The sequence below is a fragment of the Lepeophtheirus salmonis genome, chromosome 1, assembly GCF_016086655.4.
Source record: "Lepeophtheirus salmonis chromosome 1, UVic_Lsal_1.4, whole genome shotgun sequence".
Taxonomy (NCBI): domain Eukaryota; kingdom Metazoa; phylum Arthropoda; class Copepoda; order Siphonostomatoida; family Caligidae; genus Lepeophtheirus; species Lepeophtheirus salmonis.
The window spans coordinates 1015264-1042568 of NC_052131.2; the positions used below are offsets into that span (position 1 = coordinate 1015264).

The window sequence follows — 27305 nt, forward strand, 5'->3', positions numbered from 1 at the left end:
TTGATTTTCGGTTTCTTTTTTTTAACATCCAGATTCTACAATAGATTTTCAAAATTACAAATAGCACTCTATAGAGTAAATAAGACAATGAAGACTGGTATCCCTGACGTTGTTGCAATCGTAGCAACTCAATTAAAACTACTTGTAACTGCGTTATAATGGGTACATACATACAAATAATTAAAATATGACTTCACAAATGAGTACCCATTAATTAACATATATGAAAATTATTGTTCGGTATATATGGTTATTATCATTCATATTACTTTCCAATATTAATAAAGCAAAGTGGAGTAATATGTAATTTATATATTTGTCTGAGAAGTACTCATCGTTAATAACGAGCGTGTGTAACTAGAGCTCAGTGCGTCATATTAAGAAAGAAAAGAATCTTTGAACATATATGTCGGGTTGTAAATCCTACATATTTTTTAGCGTGCTAATTTTGTTGTTATTTTTAGCAACCTGAACAATGATTTTCTTTTCATTTGTTTTTTTCTCAAGCCTTTATCATAATTCTTTCATCTTTGAGGAGAGAACTTCTAAGTTTTGAGTAACTTCGTGTGATTTTTTTTAATAAAAACGGAGAATAACACGGAAACATTGTTAGGGAGTTATCTTCTATACTAATAAAACAAATCCACATCATTAAAGCAAAGTTTTTCATTTCGAAGATGCCCAAGAACTCTGAGCAATGCCAGGTACTATTGCAAATTAATAAATAAAGCTAAAAAATTAAGAACAATATATGTAATAATATAAACTTAAATTGTATTAAAATTAAGTTTTGAAAATTCATATTTTTAAAGAAAAAATTGAGCATTTGCTTGAATACTGTCCATATACCTCAAATGGACGCTTTTGTAAAAATAATAAATTTAGCTAATTAAATTAGCAATAAAATATATTTATAATAATTTCAACAAAACTAATATATATATATATATGTTCAAAATAATTTCAATTGAAGTTGATTTAATTTAGGAAAAGACACTTTTTTTTATGTTTATAAATAGCATATCGTAATACAATTATTAGACTGATGAATATGAAAATTTGCAATTACGTTAAATTTACTTTAAATTCAGATAAAAAATTGAAATTTTTAATGAACACGGTCTTTGAAACATTTGAATGACCTTTGCACGAAAAGTGAACATTTTATTTCACTTTTAATGCATAAAAACAGCAATAAAAATCTAGGTCATCCTTGTTGAAGATGGTACTTTAGAACTGTTGAGCTACTACTTAATATTATTCAAAACTGCTCCGATTCTTCCTCAATATTTTTTTGTAAAGTTTGATTTATTAACCTAAGCCATATTCTTTTCCAAAAAAAAATAATTTTATCCTACCCTAGAGCCCTGATGCCGACCCCCTTGACATATACCCAAAAGGTGCAGTCGAGGGGAAGGCCTGCAGTGTCTGTCATCGAAACACCGATGCCCTCAAATCCACTGTCAGCCAGCACCGGGATGCCATGACAAAGGACTACATCTGCAGCTATTTCTAGACCTTAAAGCCATCATTGCCGCTAAGGACGGCTACATTAATGATTAAGATAGCTCAGACAAAAAACTTTTTGTAGCATAAATTTTGTAGAAACTATATTGCTAATTAATAAATTATATCTCTTTGAAGTTTAAAATTCAAAGTGTTCGGATTTAAATGGAGCACTGGTTAAAATGAAAATTATAAGTCCATACTAAATAATCGAGACTGTCTTGCGTGAGGTCTGATTAATAGTTACATATAGCAAGATGTGATTGTCAAACATGAAATTTCTAAGTCTATGAATAAATTGCTAAAATGTAATTTTTTATATCTTAAAACTAATTTAATTTGTGTTTTAATCTTATTTTTGTATATCATTACTATTTATTTAAATAAGCATATTAAAAGGGTATTAAGTCATGTAGCCTTAGAAGGAAAAAAAATAATGAGTTAATTAATTTCTCTAGACTTAAATTTTATTCTTTATAAAATATTTTTTTGTGTGTGTAGAGATTAGATATGCAAATAAATTCTTATATCTCAATCCTAGTTGCTCATCAAATTATGTAAGTTAATCATGTATTCATTTTTGAACAGACATGGCAAAAATCAATAACTATGATATAAATTATTCCTCCCTTTGATAACTAAATTCATGATGTAGGTATAAGTTTTGAATATGAAAATAAATAAGATTGAGTAGTCAAATATTTGTTTAAACTAAGCCTAGGGTTCATCTTTGAAATTAATCATAAATATTTAAATTTTTTTTAGACAATATCTTACACAATATTTATATTGGTGTACTACCATTATAAATATTTGCTAAATCTGCAATAATAAGAGAGAAATGCAATGTCATGAATGAAGAAAATGTAATTTCACGTTCATGTCCATAATATTTTGTATTAATTAATATGGTCAATGGTAGATTCATAGATTCTAAGCATTTACTAAGAGTAAAAGTTTTTTAAGTTGGTAATCTGAATCATGTTTTTTTTTTTACATTTTATTTTTTTGTGTCAACCACACATTATGTGTAATAGCTTATAATAATCCAAATAATTGGTTTAATTAAAATAGGTATGTCAAGAAATTTGTATTTGTCTTTTTGGTGTGCCATAGGCACCCCAAAAAAAAGATGTATTTAGATGTACAAAAGTATAAATAAGCATATAAATGAAATTTGCAAATGTATAAATAAACATCATTTAACATAATAGTTAAAAATTAATTTCCTTCTAAAAGTCCTGAAAACTCTAAACAATGAAACTAGTTAATAGGAAGATTCTTATATCAACAAATTATCATACTATGAGTACATTCATACCAAATTGATATCGATGGAAAATATCTAATTAATTTGGGGACATAATTACACAATGAGTCTTGAGATTAGCGAATCCTTTGCGATAAAGCGGTGTATCTAGCTTCAGCGAATATTAAGATATTCCTTAGATTTCTTCCGTCAATCGCCCTTTCTTCTGTGAGCTTTTTAATAATAAAAGCTCTACACTTAATGACGGCCACACCAATTGTGTTTTCCTCATCTGAACTTTCCGTCATATTAGACGGAATACCAAATGGGGAAAAACGCTTCCCAACATCTTTGCTCAAAATCTAAAATATACTCGGAATTAAGTATCTTAATCTTTCGTTATTTTCAAAACTGGACTCAAAGCAATGGCGTGTTTGACATCATTGTGTATTCTTACACAGTCTTTGCAATATAGAGAAAAACTAATCAAGTTTGTCGATATCTGAAATTATGAGGTGAACTTTGTTCATCATTGATGCCTTTCGAATAATGCATAATCCTCCTCTCGCATATTTGAGGAAGATCTAAGCTCTTTATACATATATTCCTTAGGGATAAGATATGTAACAGTAGATTTCAAACCTTCAGAATTAAAATTTAGATACTAAGGAATCAAGAGTCAAGAAGAAAATGCTGATCTCTGCAGAGGATAGTAGAATCTTCCATTATTAAAAATCGATTTGTGATCCATTAACGTCCTCATTAATGGCAATACTTGTCCTTCTCCTAGTTGAGGCCGAGGTTTCTTCAAGACTGGGACGTATCTGTTATCAAATAATGTATTCAACTACCCTTCCTCTTCCTTTAACCGACTCTCACCTACCGATGGTAGAGCTGTGTTCACATAAATCATTTGAACAATTAATTTTGAGGTGTATAAGGAGAACCAGTACATCATTGACCCCCCTTAGGAAGAATGGAAGTCCTTTCCACATTGAATTTCATCCCCGAAAATGGAGAAAATTTATAAAAATAAGAGAGTAAAATCTCGATTCCTTTCATTACTCGTCTGTCCAAATTTCCGGCTGTCATCAGTGTAAAGCACAAATAGTTTGGAAACTACTTTCTGTGGGGAAGAGGTTTGGTCCACTATCATCTAGTTATGCCCAAAATAATCTAGGTTGGTCTTGAACAAAAGTTTATCAAGTTTTTGAACTTTTCCTTGTGGTAGATTTTGTGATCATATGTCAATTTCAGTTAGGAAAATTCGTTTACAAAAAATAAAGATTTATCTTCAAATGGTATCTCCATACAGGAAGAGTTCTCGACTTGTACGGAAGCTAGTTTTTTTATTTGTTTTGTATTGCTTTTATATATCAAAATATAAATTAATTTCAATCACTCAACCTTCATTAATTATTGAATTAGTACGTGTTCAGATTTGAGTGTACCATCCGGTACTTTTACCCTCACTGAGATTTAAGAAATTTTTATCATCTCTACTTTTTAGTGTGTTTTTAGCATTGTTTGTTGGATTAAAATTAATTTTTTTTGTTCAGTTACTTCACTAATTATAGAGTAGACCAAAACTTGAGAAGAATGAATATATTGGCCAACTAATGAATTAATTTTGGATCCTTTTTTTCTCTCTTTTTAAAGAAGAGATTTAAAGATACAATGAGAATAGCCAGATGAGAGATCCAATGGGGCCTCAAACTCAAAAAAAAAGTGACAAGTATTTCATATCAGGGGACTATATTTTGGGAGGGGCTAATTTTTTTGTATTTTTATTGAAAAATATCAAGAAAAGAGAAAAATTAAATTTTTTGAGAAAAAATTTCAAAAATTCACAGCTGTTCACAAAAATTAAATTTTTTGAAAAAAAATTTCACAAATAAAATTTCCAATATTAAATTTTGTGGGAAAAAAATCCACAATTACTAACAAAAAATAATTTTTTTTTTTTTTAAATTTTTTCAAAAATTGACAACTGTTGACATAAATTTAAATTTTTTTGGGAAACAAATTTAAAATACGAAATTTTTTGGAGATTTTTCTTTTAATTATATTATATTTAAAAATAAAATTTCTAGTAAGAAGAAAAAATCCTTAATTTTTTTTTTTTTTTGGGGGAGGGCTTCAGCGCCTCCAACTCACCCCCCCTGCATATTCATATTTTTAAAGGATCAGTATTTTCAAACATTTTTCCCTGGTTTTTTTTTTAACCATGACGTCAATATTTGATTAGCCCCTGTCATTTCAATTAAGATACTAAATTGGTTAAGGTTATTTCGAATACAGTAATGAAATTGAGTCTTTAATCATACGACCTACTCAAACTAATTTAAATTGATGCAGTCTTTTAATAAAATGTCTTTGAACTATCTAAGTACCATAAAATAAAGATTCACTCCAATTTCAAAGTATTTTAAATTTGATAATATAATATAATTATTCCTTTAAGTCATGAATAAACAATGTTTCAATTGAAATCATTTAATCAGCAAATTATAAATTAATATATATATGATTAGAGTTTATTTAATTATGTATTTATTTAGTATAAAAATTTATACTAATTATATACTACATGCATAAAAATGGATTTTTATGGAAGGAAAAGTGCTAAACTTACGTATATGTTGAGTAGAGACCGGGCAGGGCAGAAGGTGGACAAGTAAGGCTGTAAACCCCCTCCCTCCCCTGGCAAAAAAAAACACGTACTAGCTCAGCTGCAATATTGGTTTGTTTTTATTTTTATTTATGTAAAAATCAATAAGACGTTCGTATGACAATATATAAAAACTCTATTGTTTATTTATTTGTAATTAGATATAATAATTAGGGGTAGTAGCGGGCATAAGTTTTGTGTCTGCCTTTTTTAATTTAGTCTAGTTTACTTTAGTCTTAGGACAGGTCTTATCAGTCTTTCGGACTGCTTCATTGGACTTTTAGTACTAGAACTTATTAAACAAAGAAGAAATCAAGTGGGCTGACGTTATCAAGGACCGAACTTTATAATTTTTAGGACTTGTATGTAGGAACGAGCTGGACACTAACGAGAATGAACTAACAGGTACTACAACAGTCCTAACTAAGGACGAGCACAACAAATGCCCAAATTTTGCCACAATACTTTAAATGCATGATATAGAGTGTATATCTATAAGTTCGATGCTTAATGTACACGTCTGCAATATTTAATTAATACGACTACATTGTTACTTCTTAGATCACAATATGCTTATGATACACATTCAGCATCTATTTTTCATACGGATAAACTTTGTTTTATTAGTAAAGTATTTTGTAATATTAAAAATCCCACCACTAAACCTCAAGATATTTCTGCTTCAAAGGAATAAAAATCAAACCAATATCGCTACTATATCAGACCATTAAGAACTAAATACTATTTAATAAATAAAATCCAAACTATGTATGCTTCAATCAAACTCCTTTCACAAAAAAACAAAACAAGGTGTTATTCCTTTTCAAAACAAAGAATATGCTGATTTTTTTGCCTTTAAGTTGAATTTGGCAAGGATGAGAACTATGTTTGATGTGGTTGATTGTTTTTTATGGTCAAAAGATGGCTTAAACATATAAAATGGGTAAAATTATAGAAGGAATTCAAATTGAAAATACTCAAAAACTCGTGTTAGTTTTCTCTTTTTTGGAAAATTTAAATATGGTCATTGATAACAAACAATTTGGCCTTTTTACCTCTGCAACAAAGTTGAACGATTGTTTGTTTTTCTCCAGGATAACAGCAAAGGTTACAGATTAATTTTGATCAAACTTGGTAGGAAGATCAAACTTGGTCACAGTAAGAAGCCATGAGAAGTCAAGGTAACACAAACATGTATAATTGACCATAACTTTTGAAATACATCACTCAATTAGATTTTAGGGGGAGGTTTTGCACTCTACCGAGTGTCCATTGTAGTTTCCTTCTCTTTTTAATGAGTAAATGTGAGCCATGAAGTTTATTATTTTTAAATTAACTTTTTTAGAAAAATACAAACAAGATATATTGAGTGAGATTGATAGGTACCTCATCAAGTCCTCCCAGGATAGATTTTATTACACTTTTGATTTGAACAAGCGAATGTGTCATTTATACTTTTTTCAATTAAAATAGCTCTTAAATATTTTTGTGTGTATGCTAGACATTGATTAATCAAAAATGTATATATAGATTGCATAAATTAGTCACATTAATGCAAAACAGTCTTGATTGATGTAGTTGACCAAGATTGAATGTATATACAATACTGGCTGTCTGCGAAATAAGGGGAATTGAGGAAGGAGAAAGGGTAATAAAAAACCACTTTGTCTTTCTTCGTGGGATAATTAGGATTAGAGTTATTTGAAGGCCTTCATTAGCAAATAATAGACAAAGTTCCCCCCCCCAGACGTGTTCAAGGCCTGCAAATCCTTTAGGCCTCATATTGAGGGAATAATTGGTGGAGAGGTCAGACACATTGTATGATTTTTCTTCCTTTGTCTTATTAAAACTTGTATATAAAATTTCAAACCTCTATTTGCTTTCTTTATTGATCAGGATGCAGTCAAAGGTGGTACGCATTTACCTGAATAACCATGTATAATCGTCTCATCCCACAATAAAAGTTTTGCTTAATAATGAAATGTTGGATCGATAACTCAATCCAACTCTGAGTTTTTCATTATTTTTTTATGTGATTATTATTAAATCCAAACAATTATTGTATCTTGAATGGATATTAAATATGTTAATAAACTTGACTAATAATTTTTATTTTCAAGTTAATCTTGTTCTTAGTTTTTCACCTTTAAATATTTGTAGACCAGCAATTTTTTTGAAATTTTAACTATATAAAGATAGTATATTGTAAAGTTATTGATAATTTGTAGAAAGGTGGAGTCATGAAATTAGGAGTCATGTTGGTTTTTAAGGAAGGCATAATTTTATTGATATAGCGAAAAAAAAATAGATTTCATCGAGTTTGTAGAAGGTTAAAAAGTTTAAAAAATCACAGATCACTAACCTCGAAATATTTAAGGTCTAAACCAGTACTGTACGGTATGTTAACGGTACGATGGTGGTACCGGGGTACTGACGTATTTAGAATGATACTATACAGGAATGATTTTATCAAGTGGTACACATTTTATTTTTTTTCTATAGTAAAATTTAAATGAGAGGTTTTCTGAGGACATTTGTTTAACAAAATTATCAGAAAATAGTGCTCGACACAACTTTTATACAATATGTGAGCCAAGGTGACTATATATAAAGGCGAGACAACAAGGATCTTTTAAGGCAGTCTAGCTGTCGTTAGCTAGACATGTATATGCTATATTTTTACTTATTGCTAATCTTTTAATCAACACTCAAATCATGTTATAAAATGGCAAATTAGATAATATACATAAAATATATTAAAAAAATCTTATGCACAGATAGTTCATTATTATTAAAATATACTCTATGCAAATTAATGTTAGTCTTTTTAAATAATTAGTTCTGAAATTGATTTTATTATTAAATAAAGTATCAAGCAAGGATATCCTTAAGTTTGATAACAATCGAAATAATTATTGGAAAAGATTTACTTTTATAGATATTATTATCAATATAAGTTAAATATTTTTGCTTTTGATACTTTTTGGCATGGTCCTAAGTTTACCATTATGTACTATAAAATAATTTTAATTATTTTATTTTATTTATTCACTCAATTTGTGTTGCCTTACAATGAATTAAGCCTGGGTTTTACAAATTATTACTTTAAGATTATATAGGATAGGGTGTTATGTGTAGCTGTTGCGTCTTTCATACATAACAGTAGCAACAGTGACTTCCTTAAATTTTCCTTCTTCACTTGATAATGAAAAAACACAAACGTAGAATTTCCTTGCTGCCTCACCTAGATGTGATCCCTCACCTCTAATAGTTGTCTCAATACGACCCCTAAATCCCTTGTAGACCTTGACTATGTAGTCAAACTCGAGCTTGGTCCACTCCTTTTTGATAGAAGCCTCTAGAGCTTGGGCACTACAGTGAGGATTACTACACCTCTGGAAAGAATGACAAGGATGTTAAAAAAGTCCACAATCCAAGGTGTAACAAGAAAATGAATCCAATCTAATTTGCTCCCATAAAACCATCTAGTAGATCGAATTATGGAATCCGAATCAGACCTAGCCAAGAAAAAAGTAAAACTAGAATCATTCAACTGTCTCCAAGGGTATTAAATTGGACTTAAAGATGAAGGCCTACAAACGCCATATCTTATACAACAAAATATAAAAGTTACCAAGGTCACAAATAGTAAAGCATTGTTCCTCAAATGAAGTTTAATTCCAGCCTTCATCATGAACCTGAGTGTCCTAAAGAGGAGGCCCTCGGATAGAAGTGTTTTCTAATTAAAAATCGTATTATAGATAAATTCTGACTAAGGGGAGTATTCCTATCGGGGGCGTCCGCAGGATTACGAGCTGCAGGTGGAGCTTGTTCTATGGATTTTTTTTCTTTTAAATATCCAAAAATTTTAAAAAAAAAATTTAAAAAATTGAATTTCAAATATATTAACCTTTTATAAAAGAAATTAAACATCCACAGTTGCTCACACAATATTACGTTTTTTGGGGGAACAATTTCAAAAATGAAATAAACAATGTCACATTTTTTGAAAAAAATTCAAAAATCTACAGCTATTCAAAAAAAAATTGGAGAAAAAAATTTCAAATATGATAAATTTTCGGGAAAAAATATCAAAAATCCACAGCTGTTCACAATTTTTTTGCATTTTTTTTGGAAAAAAATGCAAAAATTTCTTAATTGGGTGACGGTGGGGTCTACTGCGCTCCCAGCCCAGCCCTTGCAGACGCCTCTGTTTATTTGCTTATAATAGGGTATGTTTATGCAATCTAATTGGGACTGTAAGAATTTTTATTGTTCTTTCCTCCTCCACCCCCCCCATTTTTTTCTCTCTTTTTAATACATCTCAATTTATAGATTCCAAACATAGGCCTACTAAAATCTCTTCTTTTTCCTATCACACACACATATATATATATATATATAAAGCCTTTTCTTTAAAGGATGTAAAAATCTGCCTTTCGTTTAAAGGACAATACAGTTCCTACGACTGCTTTCTCTCTCCCGGCCACCTCTCCATTTATCCACTTTCTTTCTTCCTCGGATTCAGCTTCTTCACCCTTATCAAAACAAATCAATATTCATTATTACTATGCCGTGCTACTGCCTCTGTAAATATGGAATAAGACTGAAAAATTTTATAATTATATTATTAAGAATAATCTTATGGCTCATTATTTTAATATCCTCCCTATTCATTTCCTACAATGTGTTCTCCCTAGACAGAAAAGGACAGCTCTACTTTCGTCCCAGAGCTGATATAGAAAGAAATGGTTTGTTCATCTTCATTCAAACACTCTCTTCTATTAATAATCATCCCTTTTTTAATACATATTCCAGGTTATGTTGTGTTTTTAGTTGTTTTTACTTCCTTGATGGGATTTATTATAGAATTTTACATGATTTTTGGATTAATACTACAAAGACCTCATTATTTTAGAATATGGTTCATTTATACCATGATTTGTGGTATTTTATCTACTCTAATTGCTGTGAATTTTGTTGCAAGTCTTTTTAAGTTCCATGACAAATTCAAAATCGACGACAATTGGTTCTTTGACGGAATGTGCATCATTAGTCATATGACCTTTTTCTTTATACCAGAGTTTATGCTATCTCCCCACATGACCCCCATGTTCTTAGGTAATAATTCTGAATCTTGTATGTTGTGCCTTTTTAATCAAATAAGTATTATTGGGTTTATTTTCAGGTATCCTTATAATATTTCACATTGCTTTACCAATGCTACACTTTGGAAGCTACTTTGCGGTTAAAAAACAGTTTCATTATATTGTTCGACAAAACTTTCTTTTATCCTCTGCTCCTCCAGCACTACTCCTCTCCAGCGACAACTCTAATTCTCAGAGTAGAATCACGGAGGGTGAACACCGACTACTCACAGAAAATAGACATTTATGTATAAATTGCAAGCATAAGGAGGACAGCAAAGGAACCTATCGAAGAGCCGAGAATAACTTCTTACTGCCTGAGAGTACAGTTTAAGACTTTTTCCATTTTTTTAAGCAAACGTTTTGTCTCAATTGTTTTATACCATTACTACGAACACTTTGATAATTCATAATGTAATCCATGCATAATAAGCTAATTATGTCCATCATCTAAAGTGCCTGGCGCACTTTCTTCTTCTTACCGTTTCAAACCTCCAACACTGACTCAATCACTCCTTCTATCCCTTTACCCACTTCGAATGATTTGATAAATGATCATTTGATTCGTTATATCCAAGGAACCTGCCTATATCCAAGGAACCTGCCTTTTTCCAATAATATCTTATCGTATTGGAAACATAATGACGTACACAGGGGCGTCCGCATGCTGTAGCCCCTACAGCCCAATTAAGGATTTTTTTATTCTTATTACAAAATTTAATTACAATTTTCAAGTTTTTTCCCAAAAAATGTAAGTGTCCCTGAATATTTATGCATTTTTTTCCAAAAAATGTCATGTATTGTAAACAGCTCTGAATTTTTGAAATTTGTATCTAGAAAATTTAATTTTTGGAGAATGAATTGTTTATGAATAACTATAGATTTTTGAAATTTTTCGGAGAAAAATCTAATAATGTAACAATTGAAATTTTTTTCCAAAAAATTTAATTCATTTCTTGAGAACATCTCTGGATTTTTGAAATTTATCTCCAAAAATACAAATTTTTAAGAATATTTATGCATTTTTGAATTTTTTTTTCTAAAAAATTTTCTTTTTTCTAAACAGCTCTGAATTTTTGAAATTTTTCCCCCAAAAAAAAAATCTTTTGAGAATACAAATGGATTTTGGCAATTTTTATCCGAAAATTTTATAATTGAAAAAAATTATATATTTGAAATTTGATTTTTGAAATTGTTTGAGAATAGCTATAAATTTTTGTAATTTTTTTTTCCAAAAATTTAATTTTTCAATTGATTCCTCAAAAAAATCAAAAACCCCGACCTCCTCCCTAAAAAAAATATATTTTATAAAACAATACCCCTGTGTTCAAAATCTGATGCCCTTCTCAATTAATTAACTATCATCTTTTAATTCATTCCAAGAATGGATATAATTGAGCTACAACTTAATCAAGTTGTTGTATGAAATTCGGGGAAAAGAAAAAAAAACATTTATAAGACTTGATTAGTTTTTTTATAATACCTAATGCTCATGGATCACTTCCTTGAGCTTGACCTTAGTGTATTATGTATGTAAATCCCAGACATTTCATAATATGTATTAGCAATACATACGTTTATAAGCATAATATCTATATTAATAAAGCAAAGTTTATCAATATATCTGCTGTGAACTCATTTTTGATCCTCCGCTTGATATCTTAAAACTACGTGACTAGTTGATCTAAGAAATAACAATGGTGTAGCGAGCGTGTGTAGCTGAAGCTCAGCGCGTCATGTTAAAAAAAAAAAAAGTTATATTTGTGACTTTAGATGAGGTATATTTTACAGTCTGACGAAACTCCTAAAGAATTAATTTATATGTATTGATGACATTTGGCTTGAAAGGGGCATATACAGGGCTGTAGCCCCTCCCCGAATTAAGGAAATTTTTCTTTTTATAAGAATAATTTTTTGTCGCGATGAAAAAATTTTACGCGGAAATACCGGTAAAAATTTAAAATTCTTAATTCATTAGATGTAAAGGAGATGGTGATAATCATATCAAGCTGTTAGGACTCCTAGAAAACTGGAGAACGAGGATATTAAATTTCTTAAGAGGAATAAAGGATGGCAGAGAGTTTACTGCTCAATTCCGAATCTCCGCTGGAATAATTACGTTTTTCATGCCATGTGGTAAACTTTTTAATGACACGCTACATGCTTTAGTGGATTGTCCCGCTGTGGGTATTTTAAAGTCCCTGGTAATGTAAAATATAAAAAAGATTTGAACGTGTTAATACTAACGTTACCAAACGTAGGGTTTTGTTCGGGATTTCCAAAAGTAACAGAGAAGTGTCATCTTAAACCAAGACTTTATATTATGATTTACTAAACTCTAAATCCTTAATAGCTAACAGAGTAACAAATAATGATACGTTACATCCTCAGGAGCTGAGAGTAATTGTTATTGCTACAGCAGCAAGATATGCTGCTCTTTACATTAAAGTTCCGTCTCTGGGAAATAATTCGTGGACTTTGGCGAGAGAAGAAATTAAGTACCTTTCGTCAACTTCAGGGCGTATCTTTTAGTTTGATACACGTATCTTTTGTAATTTTTAGTACAATTGCGATATAACTTCTTCGGTATTTAAGTGTAAGAATGAAATTTTAAAAAATTAGAAAATTCATATTTGAAATTTTGATTAAAAAAATTTAAAACTTGATATTTCATTTTTGAAATTTTTCCCAAAAAATTTAATATTTGAAATTTTAATTCAAAAAAAATATTAATACTTGAAATTTTCTTTTTGAATTTTTTTTTCAATAAATTAAATTTTCTGTGGATAAACATAGATTTAAAAAAAAAAAATTCTCAAAAATATTAATTCTTTCAATTTTTTTCCTAAAAGTTAATAATTATTAAATGTCCCAGACTGAAGATTAGCCAGAAACCCGTTTGGAACCATCTAAATCGTATAATCCTAACTATGTTGATTTTATTGTCAAAATAAAGCGAAAAAACGCTCAGAACTTTTTATTTCATCCATTATTTGTTTCCCCATGATGCAAGAGGTGGAAAAGTCTTATAAAAAAGAGTAAGATATTTATAAAAGCAGATTTCTGCATAATTATTTCACTATATATAGTGCTCCCTGATGTATATCATAATTCATATACAATAAAAAGAAAAAAAGAGAATATAAAATACAGAGAGCACTGAATAAAATCTCTCATATTAAAAAAAAGGAAGTACTTTATGTAAAATTTAATTGAGTTAATCCAACTTTAGATTAGGTTTAGCAACGAGCTAAAGTGCTCCCTGGCTTATCAAATCATATTATTATTTATTTTTCTCTCAAACTGCTATTATGTTTTTAATTATTGAAGAGAGAACGTTGAGTAAAAACGGAGAGTAAACCAAGAATTTGTTGGCGAGTTATCTTCTATATTATTAAAACAAAACAAAAATATTTTGTTTGACCCTTAATGACTCCAGGTAATTCTGGCCTCCTGGTTCAACCGCTGGTAAATAATCATTTGCGGTATTTAAATTTACTAAATAAAAATCTCCTTGTAAATGAAGAGTATGGTCATTCTTTTGAATTTTATCTTTATATAGCTAGATGCCATATATCTTATAGCTAACTACAACTATTTACGCTTATTATACTAATTATATTACGACGCAACTTTCATTAAATCAAAACATTATATCTCAAATTATAAACTAATAAATATATTATTGCATTTAACATATATATCTAAAATAGAGTGGGTATTAAAAATTTTAAATTATAATTAAAAATATATAACATACGAACACACTTCCTTATAGTATGACATCACACTTTCAATTGAAGGTTTTTTATAGATGACGTCATACCGTCTCTTGAAATTGAACACAATTTTGCAAGTCCAATGATGTCCATGTCAGTCAATCGATTTTTTTTTAAATTTTGCTATTTGATAAACAAAGTCCTAAAGTTTACCGGATCATACTCGTATTTTACTGGAAATTTCCAAAAATTGACGATAATTAACTTTTTTTTGATGAGGAATTTTAAAAAATCGAATTTATATGTATTAAAATGTTTAAACTCGATTTTTTTTTACACAGAGTTGTAGACCACAAAAAAATATACGCAGCCATAGTTAAATTAGTTATTTATGTCTATTAGCTAACTAAATTTGTGATCTAGTAAACACAATTTTGCAAGTCCAATAATATCTATATCAGTCTATCGTTGTTGTTTTTTAAACTTTGTTACTTGATAGACAAAATCCTAAAGTTTAACTTATCATATCCGTATTTTATCGGCGACTTCTGGAAGTTTAACAATAATAACTTTTTTTAAAAGTCAATTTTAAATTTATTAAAGCATTTAAAACAAATACAAAAATTACACAGAATTGTAAATCTGTTTTAAAAATATAGTTAGCTGAAAAAAAGAAAGAAAAACAATTAAAATTTGGGGAGTTGTTAGCGATAGAAAGTGTATTTCTTAATTTTTTATATAAAAAAAAGAAAACCCTCTAAAAGTAGGTATGACAATTTTATTGTAGTGCCCTCTATGCTTGTAACCTACCTAAACTCACGAATTAAATAATAATGACAACTGCTAAGGAAAAGAAAATTCATTCTTCAGATTACCAATTCCAAAAAAAAAACCGAGTCAGCTAAAAAATCAGCGGACTTACCTCACTGACTATTTAGTATTCCCCACCTCGAATAAACATCTTTCAAAATTTACTGATATATAAATTACTCTCCAAATAATTATAAAATAACGGATAAAAAAAAGTTTATCTCTCTCAAGACATTTTTCAGCTATTGATGACTTGGGTCTTTGTTTCGCTAATCAAAGTTTATTTAAGTATTTAACTAGTATATATATGTTAAAATCCGCAGGAAAAATCAGCATATTAAATTTATGCCCTTTTCAGCAAAATATTATACCATAAACAACCAAAATTTTAACAGCCTCTGTATTTTTTCTTACCTCTAAGTGAGCGCCACATGGCGGGGGAATTAAATATGTTAAGTTCCACTTATTTCTGTATTAATTTAAATTTTTAGCTACCAATTATAGATAAAAATAAATGCATAGCTCAAATATACATACGAATTTATAGTCGCTGTTATTCAGTTAATATATTTTGATATTCGACATTAAACTTTGTCAAACAACATATTTATTAATCTGAAGACTTGCAAAAAAAGAATTTACTCACTAATCGGGAAGTATTATTCAACATGACGTAGTAAACGAGTAACATTCATTCTAATTTTTTTTTATTCTATTTAAGAAATAAAGTATTATTTATTAAAAAGGAGCCTTCCATTTCACCTTCAAACGATCGAGCCAAAAATTTTGAACGTCTAATGGAAAATAAATCTGCTAAAACATTTCTGATTAGCAGATGCTTGAAGCATTTCAATGGCCAACCAAATATTAATATAAGGAAGATGCCCATACTCTAAAGAATAGCTACAAAACTATCAAAGCAGCATACCTCATTTGAACAAATCACATCTTAGTGATAAACTTTTTTTTTATAAGATCAAGAGTCTGATGAAACTACATTACCATTCTTTAGATGTGATTATCATGCTTCTACTGTTGAGTTCATACCATGTTTTATTCAAATAAGTCTGAGCAATATAAGTTTCTCCAGTTAGTAGTAAATATAATTGAATCCAGTAGTCTCAATTTGTAAGATATTATTATTATTTCACGCGAATTAACATAACAAAAAGTAACATGAAGTAAGAAAGCGCAAAAAAAGAGAGTATATTTCCTGAGTTTGATCATACTTAAAAAAAAGTCAAAAAGAAATGAGGATGCGATGTTAAAGTTGCAAATTAACGACATAGTGCAGCGTCAATCTGAGTGACCGTTGGAAGAATTAATTTGACTTTGCGCCTATAATCATTTGACTTATAAATGGGATTATGTTCCAAGTATACACATTTAAGATCCTTGTGGCAATTAAGTTTTTCCACCTCTTTCCAATCAGATATCTATGATAAATTCAAATATAGTTATTCAAATTTAAAAAATTCAAAATCCTAATAATAATATCTACCTGATTCGTGTTGCACCACAATTCCTCAAGTGTCTCGAGAACATCCAAATTATCCAATGTCTCAATTTTATTGGTGGCAATATCAAGAATCGTTAAGTTGGACACACCTTCAAGCCCCTCGATCACCTCAATACCATTTTGGGAAATGTACAGTTGATCAATGCGTGGGATCATGTCCAAGTTTTCTAATTTGACAATGCGATTATTTTGTATGCTCAGAAGATCAAGGAGTGGAAAATCCAAGTTTTCTAATTTTGATATTTTATTTTTCCCAAGATACAATTGGCGAAGCTTCTTTTGGCTCTCTAAATTCTCGATTTTACGTATTTTATTATCACCAAGTTCTAGGAGCTCTAGGTTTTCTAGAGCTTCCAAGTTCTCGATGACTGATATTTTGTTGGAGATAAGGTAGAGTTTTCTGAGTTTGGTTAAATTGGAAATGCCTTCTATCTTCCTGAGGCGATTAAAGGATAGATCCAGGGACTCGAGATTGACGAGGGGATCCAAGTTTTCAATAACGGGGATTTGGTTGTCATATAAATCTAATTCTGTAAGAGTTGTCAAAGTGTTTAAATTCTCGATTTTCTTGATGAGATTCCATCGAAGACAAAGAGTTTCCACACGGGTGAGGACTTCCAAATGTTGGATCTTTCCTATCCTTGCTTGATTAAAGTCAACGTCAAGGGCTTCGCAATCTTCAATGAGGATGTCCTCAGTGGAATTTTCTTCATTCTCGGGGGCAGACATCTCCAAAGGGATTTTAATTGATTATTATTTCTTGTTTTTGCCTTTGCCTTTGTTTTTGGCTTTGGCAAAATCGGCTCCAAGGAGTCGAAATCCTTTTCCTTCCTCGTATTTTGTAGCACGTGCACTCAGCTCGGACTCGATGTTCCGGTGGATATCTTTCGAGATTTCCTTCTTGATCTCCTCTACCTTAGTAACGGGAAGACTCTTCTTCTTCTTCTTGGATATGGAAGCCTTTCCCTTAGCTGTCGATCCTTTATTCTTCTTAGAAGGCAGGGAAGAGTTCTTTTTGTTTTTAAAGGCTCCTTGTGCCATAGCCAGTCAAAGTGGAGTACCAGTAGTCACTCACTAACCTGCACCCTTCTTTGCTTCTAGCTATTTCACACTACGGAATAAAAAGAAACAGCCGATCAATCTCAGGCCAAGTTCAGCTAGTAAGAGGATGAAAAGAAAGAAAGAAGTGACACGTCTCTAATATTTTTAGCCATATTTTTAGATCACTTCGGATCACGGGTACCAGCTGGTAGAGCTATTAGCTAGTCCCTTGAATTTTGTAGATAGTTAGCCCACATGATTTACGACTTCTTGTTTATTCACAAAGCTTTTGGACGCGTGTAGGTAAGACTTTTCGTTTTCATTACAAGGCGGGAGTTTAGATAAGAGATTGCAAATAATTGCCAGTCCGCTGAAGTTAATCTAATTCATAGTCATTAGGATGGATCTCATCTCCTTTAATAGAAAGATCGTTCATTGTGCAGATCACCCTTCACATCAAGGTCTGTGATAGTGACTTCTGACCTCGTGAATTATTCTATGATGTTATTTTTCATTTATGTATAGATACAAATACAGAAATGATAAATTCTTCCGGATCTTCGACGGAGTCATTCTTCTTATTTTTGTACATATAATAACTAAGAATCCATAACACGACAAAATAATCTACTAAATTGCCCGGTGAGGAGCAAAGGGGGTGTATTATCCTCTATACACAGCTCCTCCTTCAGTGACATTCATGTTAATAACGGAGCAATCACTTACTTCAATGACGTTTGTATCAATTTTATTTATAAGTAGGACTTCGTGATGTACGGTCTATATAACCTGGACACTTGCAGTTCACGCCTGATTTCTCAATTACTTGAGAGTCTCTTTTGTCATAGGAAAACAAGTGGAATATGATTTTAGCTATACTCGTACAGATAATGTTTCTTTTTTCTCGATATTTGATCTACAATGCATATTCTGTTCTGCTATTACATATAAATAGTTATTTGGAACTGTTTAGCGATTATATGTTTAAAAAATAATATAAGATACCTCCTTAACTTCTGTAGACTTTAATTAAAATATTTGAATATCATTGCAAATTCCCTACAAGCTTTTCTGCTGAAAACAATAGTTAAAACTTAAAATGTAACAAAGTAATAATATGATTGTTTTAGTATTGATTGGAAAAATAATAAAACATTAATGATATTCTTCAAAATTTAAATTCGCGATTTATGAGTTGTGCGTTATTTTTTTTATTTTTTTATTGATTTATTCGATTTTATTTTTGACATGCAAATGTTATTTCGTTAATGTGATTGTTGTCAGGCGATTATAAATTTCGAAACACTTTTCTTGTTATTAGTTGTAGAAATAATATATATATATTTTTTCCAATATTCATCTTTATTACAATCTAGTCAACATTTGAAGTTATAAAACATTTTTTTAAATAATCCGAGATATAAGTAGGCATAATAAACTTTTTTTCTCACTTTTTATGAAAGTAAGAAGGGTTCTTTTTTCCTTCCCCGTTTTCCGTCACCCATACACCCCTATTCAGCGTGCGCGTACGCCCATACCTAGGGTTTAATGCTTTAACTCTGCCTAATCCACCTGATACAAATTATTTAAAAAAATAACTACGAATTATGATGTTAAAGCTAAAAAAACTGAATACATAAACATTCAAAAAAATCAACAAATCCCGGCCACAACATTCTCGTTGCATTAAAGGAATTAAAGGTCCGGCTTTATTCGCGTTGTCGAACTAATATTAGTCTGTATTACAAACTATTCTAAGCAATATGAATGCTTAAGAAAATTTCACTTCTTGAGTATTATTCAAATATTTAAAAATATATATTTAGAGAAAATAAACAAAATCACAAGACAAAAGAAACTTATTTAAAGCATCATCTTCGGTTCTATTAGCAAAATGATTATATTAAACTCTATATTATTTTCAAAATAACATCTTATTGCTATTTTATGCTTTTCATATGAGCATTTCATGTTTAATACATATTATCCAATTAATTATTGTTAATATATTGATTTCTTTACTATAGTTATGATTGTTTAATTATTAAAATAATGGTGTATATCCCCTATCTAAAGAAAATTTAATATATTCATTCATATATTCCAAGATTCAGAATACTTTTCTAAATACGGAAAAATATGTAAAATATAAGTAATATCTTTCAAATTACCAACATATACTTTTTTTAAATGTAGGCTGATGAGGATTTTGACAATTGCCAACTCCTTATTGATAACATGTCTAAACACTTTTAATTATTGACATTAACAGGGCGGATATATAATTATCAAACTTGATGTTAATTTTTTAATAGTCAATAAAGATTGAAGACTTTTTTGACTTTTCAGTCCAACTTTGACATCCAAATTCTAGGCAGTAATTTTTCATCCGTATTTCTTAATACTAATGAAAATATGGTTTTATTCTTATAAAACTTGGTTATTAGGCCCCCAAGATTACCCATATCAACATTGCTGATGTTACATTTTATAAATACCTATATATTCTTTTTTGGTCATAATTAATTGACAAATTTGTATATATATTATACTCCTCTATCAGACCAATAGGTATCATTAATAATACATAATTAAAGATTTAAGTTTCCCAGAGTGTCGAATATTAATTATTATCATAGTTTACTTCCTAGGGATTCACTATTATTATCTACGGTTTTTCTTTTTTTATATAATTTTATGATAATGTACCATTTAATAGCAATACATATGAACCTAACTAAATATGTATATCAAGTGCTGTTAAGAAAAACTGAATTGAATATTACATTCAATGAATAATATACAGTGAGTATTAGCAGTGTTGGGTAGTAAAGTAATGCATTAGTTAGTAATAAGAGTTGTGTTCAAAAAGTAGGGTAACTTTTCACATTTTGTGGGCAACGTACATTTGGTATGCTCGATTTTTTTATGTTAGTATACTTGCCAAGCACATATATTTACTGTTTCAGTTATATAATATGTTTAGTTTGTTTGTGTGAGGCATAACAGTTAGAAGTATTTTGCGTATTTAGCGATTTTTTTCTATTGAAACACATGGCTCATAGAATTTGCATCAAATGTTGTGTAAAAAATGAAATTAATTGCTCTAAGATGGCCGGTAAGATGCTGATGACGAAACTCGCTCTGGACGCCCAAGCACGTCAACAACTGATGGAAACGTATAGTTGGCTCGTATTTTCGAACGTTTCGGGCATGATACGATTGTCAACGAAGTTTGTTCCGGAACTGCTTAATTTTGACTAAAAGAATCGTGGCATTTGGCCCCATGTGACTTTTTCTTGCTCCCTTAACTGAAGGAACCTATGAAAGGAAGGAGATTTGCAGTAATTCAGGAGATTAAGACTGCATCGCTGGAAGAGCTAAAGGCTATACCGAAAAGTTCTAATGATGAGTACTTCGAGGATTGGAAATAGTTTCATATTTACATACTTCATTATTTGAGCGTGGACATATTTGCGAAAATCTTATTGTCAAAATAAAAGAATAATTATATTTGATGATGATTCATGCTGCAATTATATGTAATTATGATTCCTATTTCTTTCTAAAAAAATTTTAAAATATAAAATGTTTAACTATTTGCCAGTGTTGAGTAATTCATAATTGATTCATCAATTGTCTCGAACCGTTATTAGAACAAAAACCCTTACCACTGTTAAATAATTAATTAAATAAATTAGAAAGATAAAAAATGTTTAAAGTAGAGAAGGAGTCAATAAATCATTGAAGTTAAATGGACCATCTGAATAAATCAATCGTACGGATCGAATGTATAGGAGCTCCTATGTCCTTGGTCAAGATCTAATCGACACTCCTCTATCCCGAGGTTATCTTTGACTATAATTATCATCAAATACTTATGTTCGGCAAAAGTATATACAACGAAGTACCTTTTGGAAAAGTGTTTTAGAACACTTAATTATTGTATACGTTAAAAAAACAAAGAAACTTGATAACTATATTATCGAGTTTTATTCAGAGAATTCACTATCAAAGTAATCAATGATTTAAAAAAATGCTAATACAGAAAATGTAGTCGAAATTAGTTTTTAAAGGGTTACATTGTTCATTGTTTAAGGGGAAGTGATAAATAATGTAAAGTAAGGTAATATTATTACTCTCATCGGCTTTAAGTAATGTAACTAAATTAATTTTCCACGGAGGGATATCTAATAAATAACTTTTTAATAAATTAAGTAATATTTAGTCATTACTAATTTGTAGTAGAATAAGAATGAACCGGTAAATTTAAGTAGATAGAAAAAGAGTGACAAGGTCTTCCTTGCCAATTCAGTAGTCTCACTAATAAATTATTAGTAATAATAAAGAGATGTACACACTTGTAACCTTAGAAACTGAACTGACCAAGCATAGAGTGAGTAATACACTTGAGTAATGATGATTCGCTAATACATTTTAATATATGTATATCACTGTAAAATGTTATTATTTGGTATTTCTTTTAGGATACGTGTATGAATTTGAAGGTATTTCAGGTTTAGCTAATTAGCTATAAATATGTAGCGATATGTATTCTTATGTACGTATTACATAAAAAATTCAATAAAAGTTCGGAACGTGTTTAACTATTTACCGTGTATATGTCGCTGGAACTAAGGCAGCAAAAAACAGGTGTAGCTACGTATTTGTTATGTGAACGAGGACTACTATTAGTGGATGAAAATTTGAGAGGAGCCTGCGCCCTGGTGTGAGCGGAGGAGAAAAGAAGGAGAAAAGAAGGAGAAAAGGGAAAAGAACAGGAGTTGACCACGTAAGTTAGTAGACGTCATAGCTTGAAATCGGGCTGAGAAATTGGAACTGTGGTGAGCATCTATCTGCCGGTTAAGTATCATCAATCCATAATCCCCATATTATTGCCCATTGGAGACTGGCAAAATGACGGTGTCTCTCTTCTCCAAGGGTTCTCCCCTCCTCAATCCCTCGGGATCCAAGTCCCTCATCGTATTCATCATTCTGGCTCTGGCCTGGATCGTGGGATTCTCCTCTCGACTTTTCGCAGTGATCCGGTTTGAGAGCATCATCCATGAGTTCGATCCTTGGTAATGACTCATTTCCATCCTTTAAGTCTGTGGGTATTTTTGCATTCTGACCTGAATTTCTTTGCTCAGGTTCAATTATCGGTGCACGGCACACATGGTGAAGAATGGTTTTTACGATTTCCTGAATTGGTTCGATGACCGTGCCTGGTACCCTCTGGGTCGCATTGTTGGAGGCACTGTTTACCCGGGTCTGATGATCACTTCTGGGTCCATACACTACTTCTTGCAGTCTTTGAATATTCCTACCAATATTCGGGACGTGTGCGTCTTCCTGGCCCCACTCTTCAGGTACATACTTAAATACTCAAGTTGCTTGCATTGCCCTACAATTGAATAATGATTTCCCATTTACAGTGGACTCACTGCCATCTCCACCTACTTATTGACTCAAGAACTATGGTCACAAGGGGCTGGATTGTTTGCAGCTTGTTTTATATCCATCGTTCCTGGATATATTTCAAGATCCGTTGCTGGATCGTACGACAACGAGGGAATTGCTATTTTTGCCCTCATGTTCACTTACTTTCTATGGATCAAGTCCGTTAAAACAGGATCCATCTATTGGGCCACATGGGCATCTCTTTCCTACTTTTACATGGTACAGTAGCTCAGTCATGTTGAATGCAATTATTTTATGTACCTTTTTCATTTTTCATTTTTCATTTAGGTTTCTGCTTGGGGTGGATACGTATTCATCATTAATTTAATCCCTCTTCATGTACTCTGCTTACTCATCATGAACAGATTTTCTCAACGTATATATGTCGCATACAATACTTTCTTCATTATTGGTCTCATTTGCTCCATGCAAATCCCCTTTGTCGGCTTTCAACCCGTCAAAACCTCGGAGCATATGGCAGCTGCAGGAGTATTTGGTTTACTCCAAATTGTTGCATTCTTTAAGTACCTTAAAACTGTTTTGAATAAAGCGGACTTCAAAGTATTGGCACTTGCTTCTCTAGGAATTTTGGGTACTATTTTAGCAGTTGCTATTATTTTCTTTACGTGGAGTGGTGTGATCGCTCCATGGAGTGGAAGGTTTGTGTGAATCTTGGAAGAAACTCGCATGAAATCACTTATTTCTCTTTTATTATACACTAGGTTTTATTCCCTATGGGACACGGGTTATGCAAAAATACACATTCCAATTATTGCTAGTGTGAGTGAACATCAACCTACCCCCTGGTTCTCATTTTTCTTTGATTTACACATTCTTGTATGTGTTTTTCCTGTTGGATTGTGGTACTGCATAAAGAACATCAATGACGAGCGAGTATTCATCATTCTCTATGCTGTTTCAGCCGTTTATTTTGCGGGTGTTATGGTTCGATTGATGTTGACCCTAACTCCATGTGTTTGTGTGTTGGCTGCTATAGCATTCTCTAGAATTTTTGAGTTGTATCTCAAGGAAGAAGATCGGAATAAAGACACTGATTCTGAAAAAAATATGCGTCTCTACGACAAAGTTGGAAGAATGAGAAAGCCTAAGCATGAAGCTTCTCAAGCTGAAGAGGGCCTTGGGATTAATATTCGATCCATTTCCTTTATTGCAATTCTCACTATCCTTATGATGTTTGCCATCCACTGTACTTGGGTAACAGCCAATGCGTATTCGTCACCTTCAATTGTATTGGCTTCATATAATCCTGATGGCGGAAGAAATATTGTTGATGACTTTAGGTAAAAATTAAATTAACGTTGATCTTCTTCCAATGATATTTTATTGATGTAGGGAGGCTTACTATTGGTTATGGCACAATACAGATATTGATGCTACTGTAATGTCTTGGTGGGATTATGGTTATCAGATTGCGGGATTAGCAAATCGAACTACTTTGGTTGATAACAATACGTGGAATAATTCTCATATTGCATTGGTTAGTGTTCCAAAATACGTTTTCTTATTTTTAAATACATTTTGAATTCACTTTTTTCATAATGATACATGTAGGTTGGGAAAGCCATGTCCTCGAATGAAAGTGACGCTTATAAAATAATGACTGAGCTTAATGTCGACTATGTTTTGGTTATATTTGGAGGAGTAATTGGTTATGCAGGTGATGATATTAACAAGTTCTTGTGGATGGTTAGGATTGCTGAGGGAGAACATCCCAATGATATACGGGAATTGGATTATTTTACTGAGAGAGGAGAGTTTAGAGTAGATGCTGAGGGAGCTCCAACTTTATTGAATTGTCTCATGTATAAATTGTCATACTATCGTTTCGGTGAATTAAAGTTGGACTATCATTCTCCTCCTGGCTATGATCGTACGAGAAGCGCCATTATTGGGAATAAAAATTTTAAATTGACTTATTTGGAAGAAGCATACACATCTGAGCATTGGCTTGTTAGAATTTACAGGTAATTAATAGAAATAGAGAACCTATTGTGCATTTATTAATATTTGAAATATGATACTTTTAGAGTAAAGAAACCTCACGAGTTCAATCGTCCAAAGATAACTTATTCGAATCGAAAAGTCAAAACTCCTCTCTCGAGAAATGGAGTTAAACAAGTAATATATTAGTATTTTATTTATTTAGTAAGACTAATTTTCTATTTTTTATTAGTCTACCCGAAGGAAGAAGGGATCTGTCAAAAATAAGCCAACCATTGTGAAAGGAAGGCGAAAATAAGAAATATCTATATGAGCTCAAATATTTTTTATTATTTTTTCCCTTTTTTGTTATTGTTTTCTACATCTAGTTACAGCCCTATGTAATCGATCTCTGAATTAATTCATACGGTGAAGGATATTTGAGATTATTGAGTATTTTTTGCGTTAAAATAGTTTTTTAAATAAATACAAAATGAGATTTGTGTGCCTTTTCGAGCCTATTGCTTAGTTTATTTATTTCTTGCCCATAAAAGAGATATGCCACTACGTTTGCTAATCAATGCGAAGTTAACATACCTCTCATTAAATGAAAAGCTATGTGGACAATTATCGTAGCCCACATTAATGAAATTGAGGAAACGCAATTCTTGCGTTGATTTATTTGCAGATAATTCATCCTTTAATGTTAGCCTTTTAATTCGAAAGTTTGTTAAGACACTTGAGGATATTGTGCTTAATCTTATTTTTTACTTTTACACGACTTTGCGGAATACTCGAAGAAGATGGCTCTTCTGATGGAGTTTTGGGGAATATAAGGTTTGTGGTACTCGATATAGAGAAGGACTCATGGGATTCGTTCAGGCTGCTTGCACTGGATTCAACTGAAAATAGAAAAGGAATTTGTTCAGACTAATTGATAAAATAGAGTATCTTTTACTTCTTGAAACTGATGGATCCATAACAGGCGTAACGGCAGTGGGTTGAATAGGCTCAACATTAACCTTACTCATCTCTGGTAATGTAAGATTTCTATATGAAGTATATAAGATATTATGATAATTTGATATTCAATGATATGATTATTTTATACTCACTGAACAAACTTATCCGGCATTGGGAAGCTCATTTGTAATAGGTCTGAATGCACATTAATATCACCGAATGAAAAAAAGAGCCTTTTCCAAAAGTAGGGTCTAGACGTATCGTACATCAACTTTGAGTACATGTCAATATTTTTCATCACTTCACTTTCCAGATGTTGTGAACTATATATGACAGGAATAATTCGCGTCATTTTGTCAGGATCATTTTGAAGGTGAAGCGCGTAGCTTGTCAAAAAGAGACTGATTTTATTTTTATGGAAGGTAGGTGTAAGAAGAGCTATCACTTTTTTACATCTTGCTCGTACAATCTCCATAGCAGCCTCATGCTCTATGGCACCTATGTACCATATATATATTTAAAAAAGTATATTTTTTGAATTAATATCCCAAACAAAGTAACTAGTATGTATACCGATAATTAGATCTCTATCATACAGAAAGACTTTCTTCCCGGATTGTTCTAACCGCTCAACAACATGCATTCCAAATTTCAAATCCAAATCCGAGTCACCAAAAAGAACAATAGCATCATAGGTCGTCAAGGGTTCGTTACGACTTAAAGACTCCAGATCTTGGAGTGTTAATGCCTGATTAATTCCTATTTGCGAAATAGTGGATTGTTGGACGGAATAACAGTCCTTTAATATGGACTCAGCGTGATCTTGAATGATGTCATAGCGATCCATTTTTTGAAGTGCACGAACAAACCCGAGAACGGATGCTCCAGGTTTTCGACTCCATAATATAACTGTAATGTAAGTATTAATGTATGTATGTATATTGATTAAATTAAAAAAGAAGGACCTCATACCAATTCGAGTCGTAAAATGTTCACTTTTGGATAATATACTCTCTTTGTCATCTCGCTCAAGATCCGCATACTCTAGAAGACCTCTCCAATCGCGGAAATACTGTCCATCATCTGTTAGCAAATATTTTCTTTGGTCCAGACGATTTGCAATTTTGTTCAATGTACGAGCCGTGATGGCCTCAAGAGGTATTCTTCTCAGCAATTTCTCATCATTTTCTAAGGACCCCATTCATTAAATCCTATATAATTCAACTCCTTTTCCCCAATATAAAATATTTATTTATTTGATACAACTTATAATATGAAT

General features: G+C 31.1%; 2 protein-coding genes and 2 long non-coding RNA genes across 4 annotated transcripts; 3 read left to right on the top strand and 1 right to left on the bottom strand.

The window, feature by feature from the left end:
• Positions 1 to 9946: 9946 nt before the first annotated feature.
• Positions 9947 to 12194, top strand: LOC121132488 (uncharacterized). The gene is made up of 3 exons (XR_011779109.1): positions 9947 to 10177; positions 10245 to 10547; positions 10615 to 12194. It is a non-coding gene; the product is annotated as an uncharacterized lncRNA (long non-coding RNA).
• A 4185-nt stretch (positions 12195 to 16379) lies between these two features.
• LOC121132550 (myeloid differentiation primary response protein MyD88) lies at positions 16380 to 27296 on the bottom strand. The gene is made up of 8 exons (XM_040727978.2): positions 26999 to 27296; positions 26600 to 26935; positions 26179 to 26524; positions 26022 to 26113; positions 25781 to 25965; positions 22562 to 23038; positions 16604 to 17368; positions 16380 to 16538 (listed from the first exon to the last, which is right to left on the bottom strand). Exons 1-8 carry the CDS (start codon positions 27225 to 27227, stop codon positions 16380 to 16382), a joined length of 2589 nt encoding a protein of 862 aa, XP_040583912.2. The 5' UTR covers positions 27228 to 27296.
• Positions 17984 to 18842, top strand: LOC121132510 (uncharacterized). The gene is made up of 2 exons (XR_005869353.2): positions 17984 to 18123; positions 18188 to 18842. It is a non-coding gene; the product is annotated as an uncharacterized lncRNA (long non-coding RNA).
• Positions 22246 to 25579, top strand: Stt3B (catalytic subunit 3B of the oligosaccharyltransferase complex). The gene is made up of 9 exons (XM_040727948.2): positions 22246 to 22743; positions 22813 to 23031; positions 23098 to 23341; positions 23411 to 23781; positions 23845 to 24423; positions 24476 to 24620; positions 24695 to 25107; positions 25171 to 25261; positions 25317 to 25579. The coding sequence occupies exons 1-9, from the start codon at positions 22580 to 22582 to the stop codon at positions 25380 to 25382; spliced, it is 2292 nt and encodes a 763-aa protein (XP_040583882.1). The 5' UTR covers positions 22246 to 22579; the 3' UTR covers positions 25383 to 25579.
• Positions 27297 to 27305: the final 9 nt, after the last annotated feature.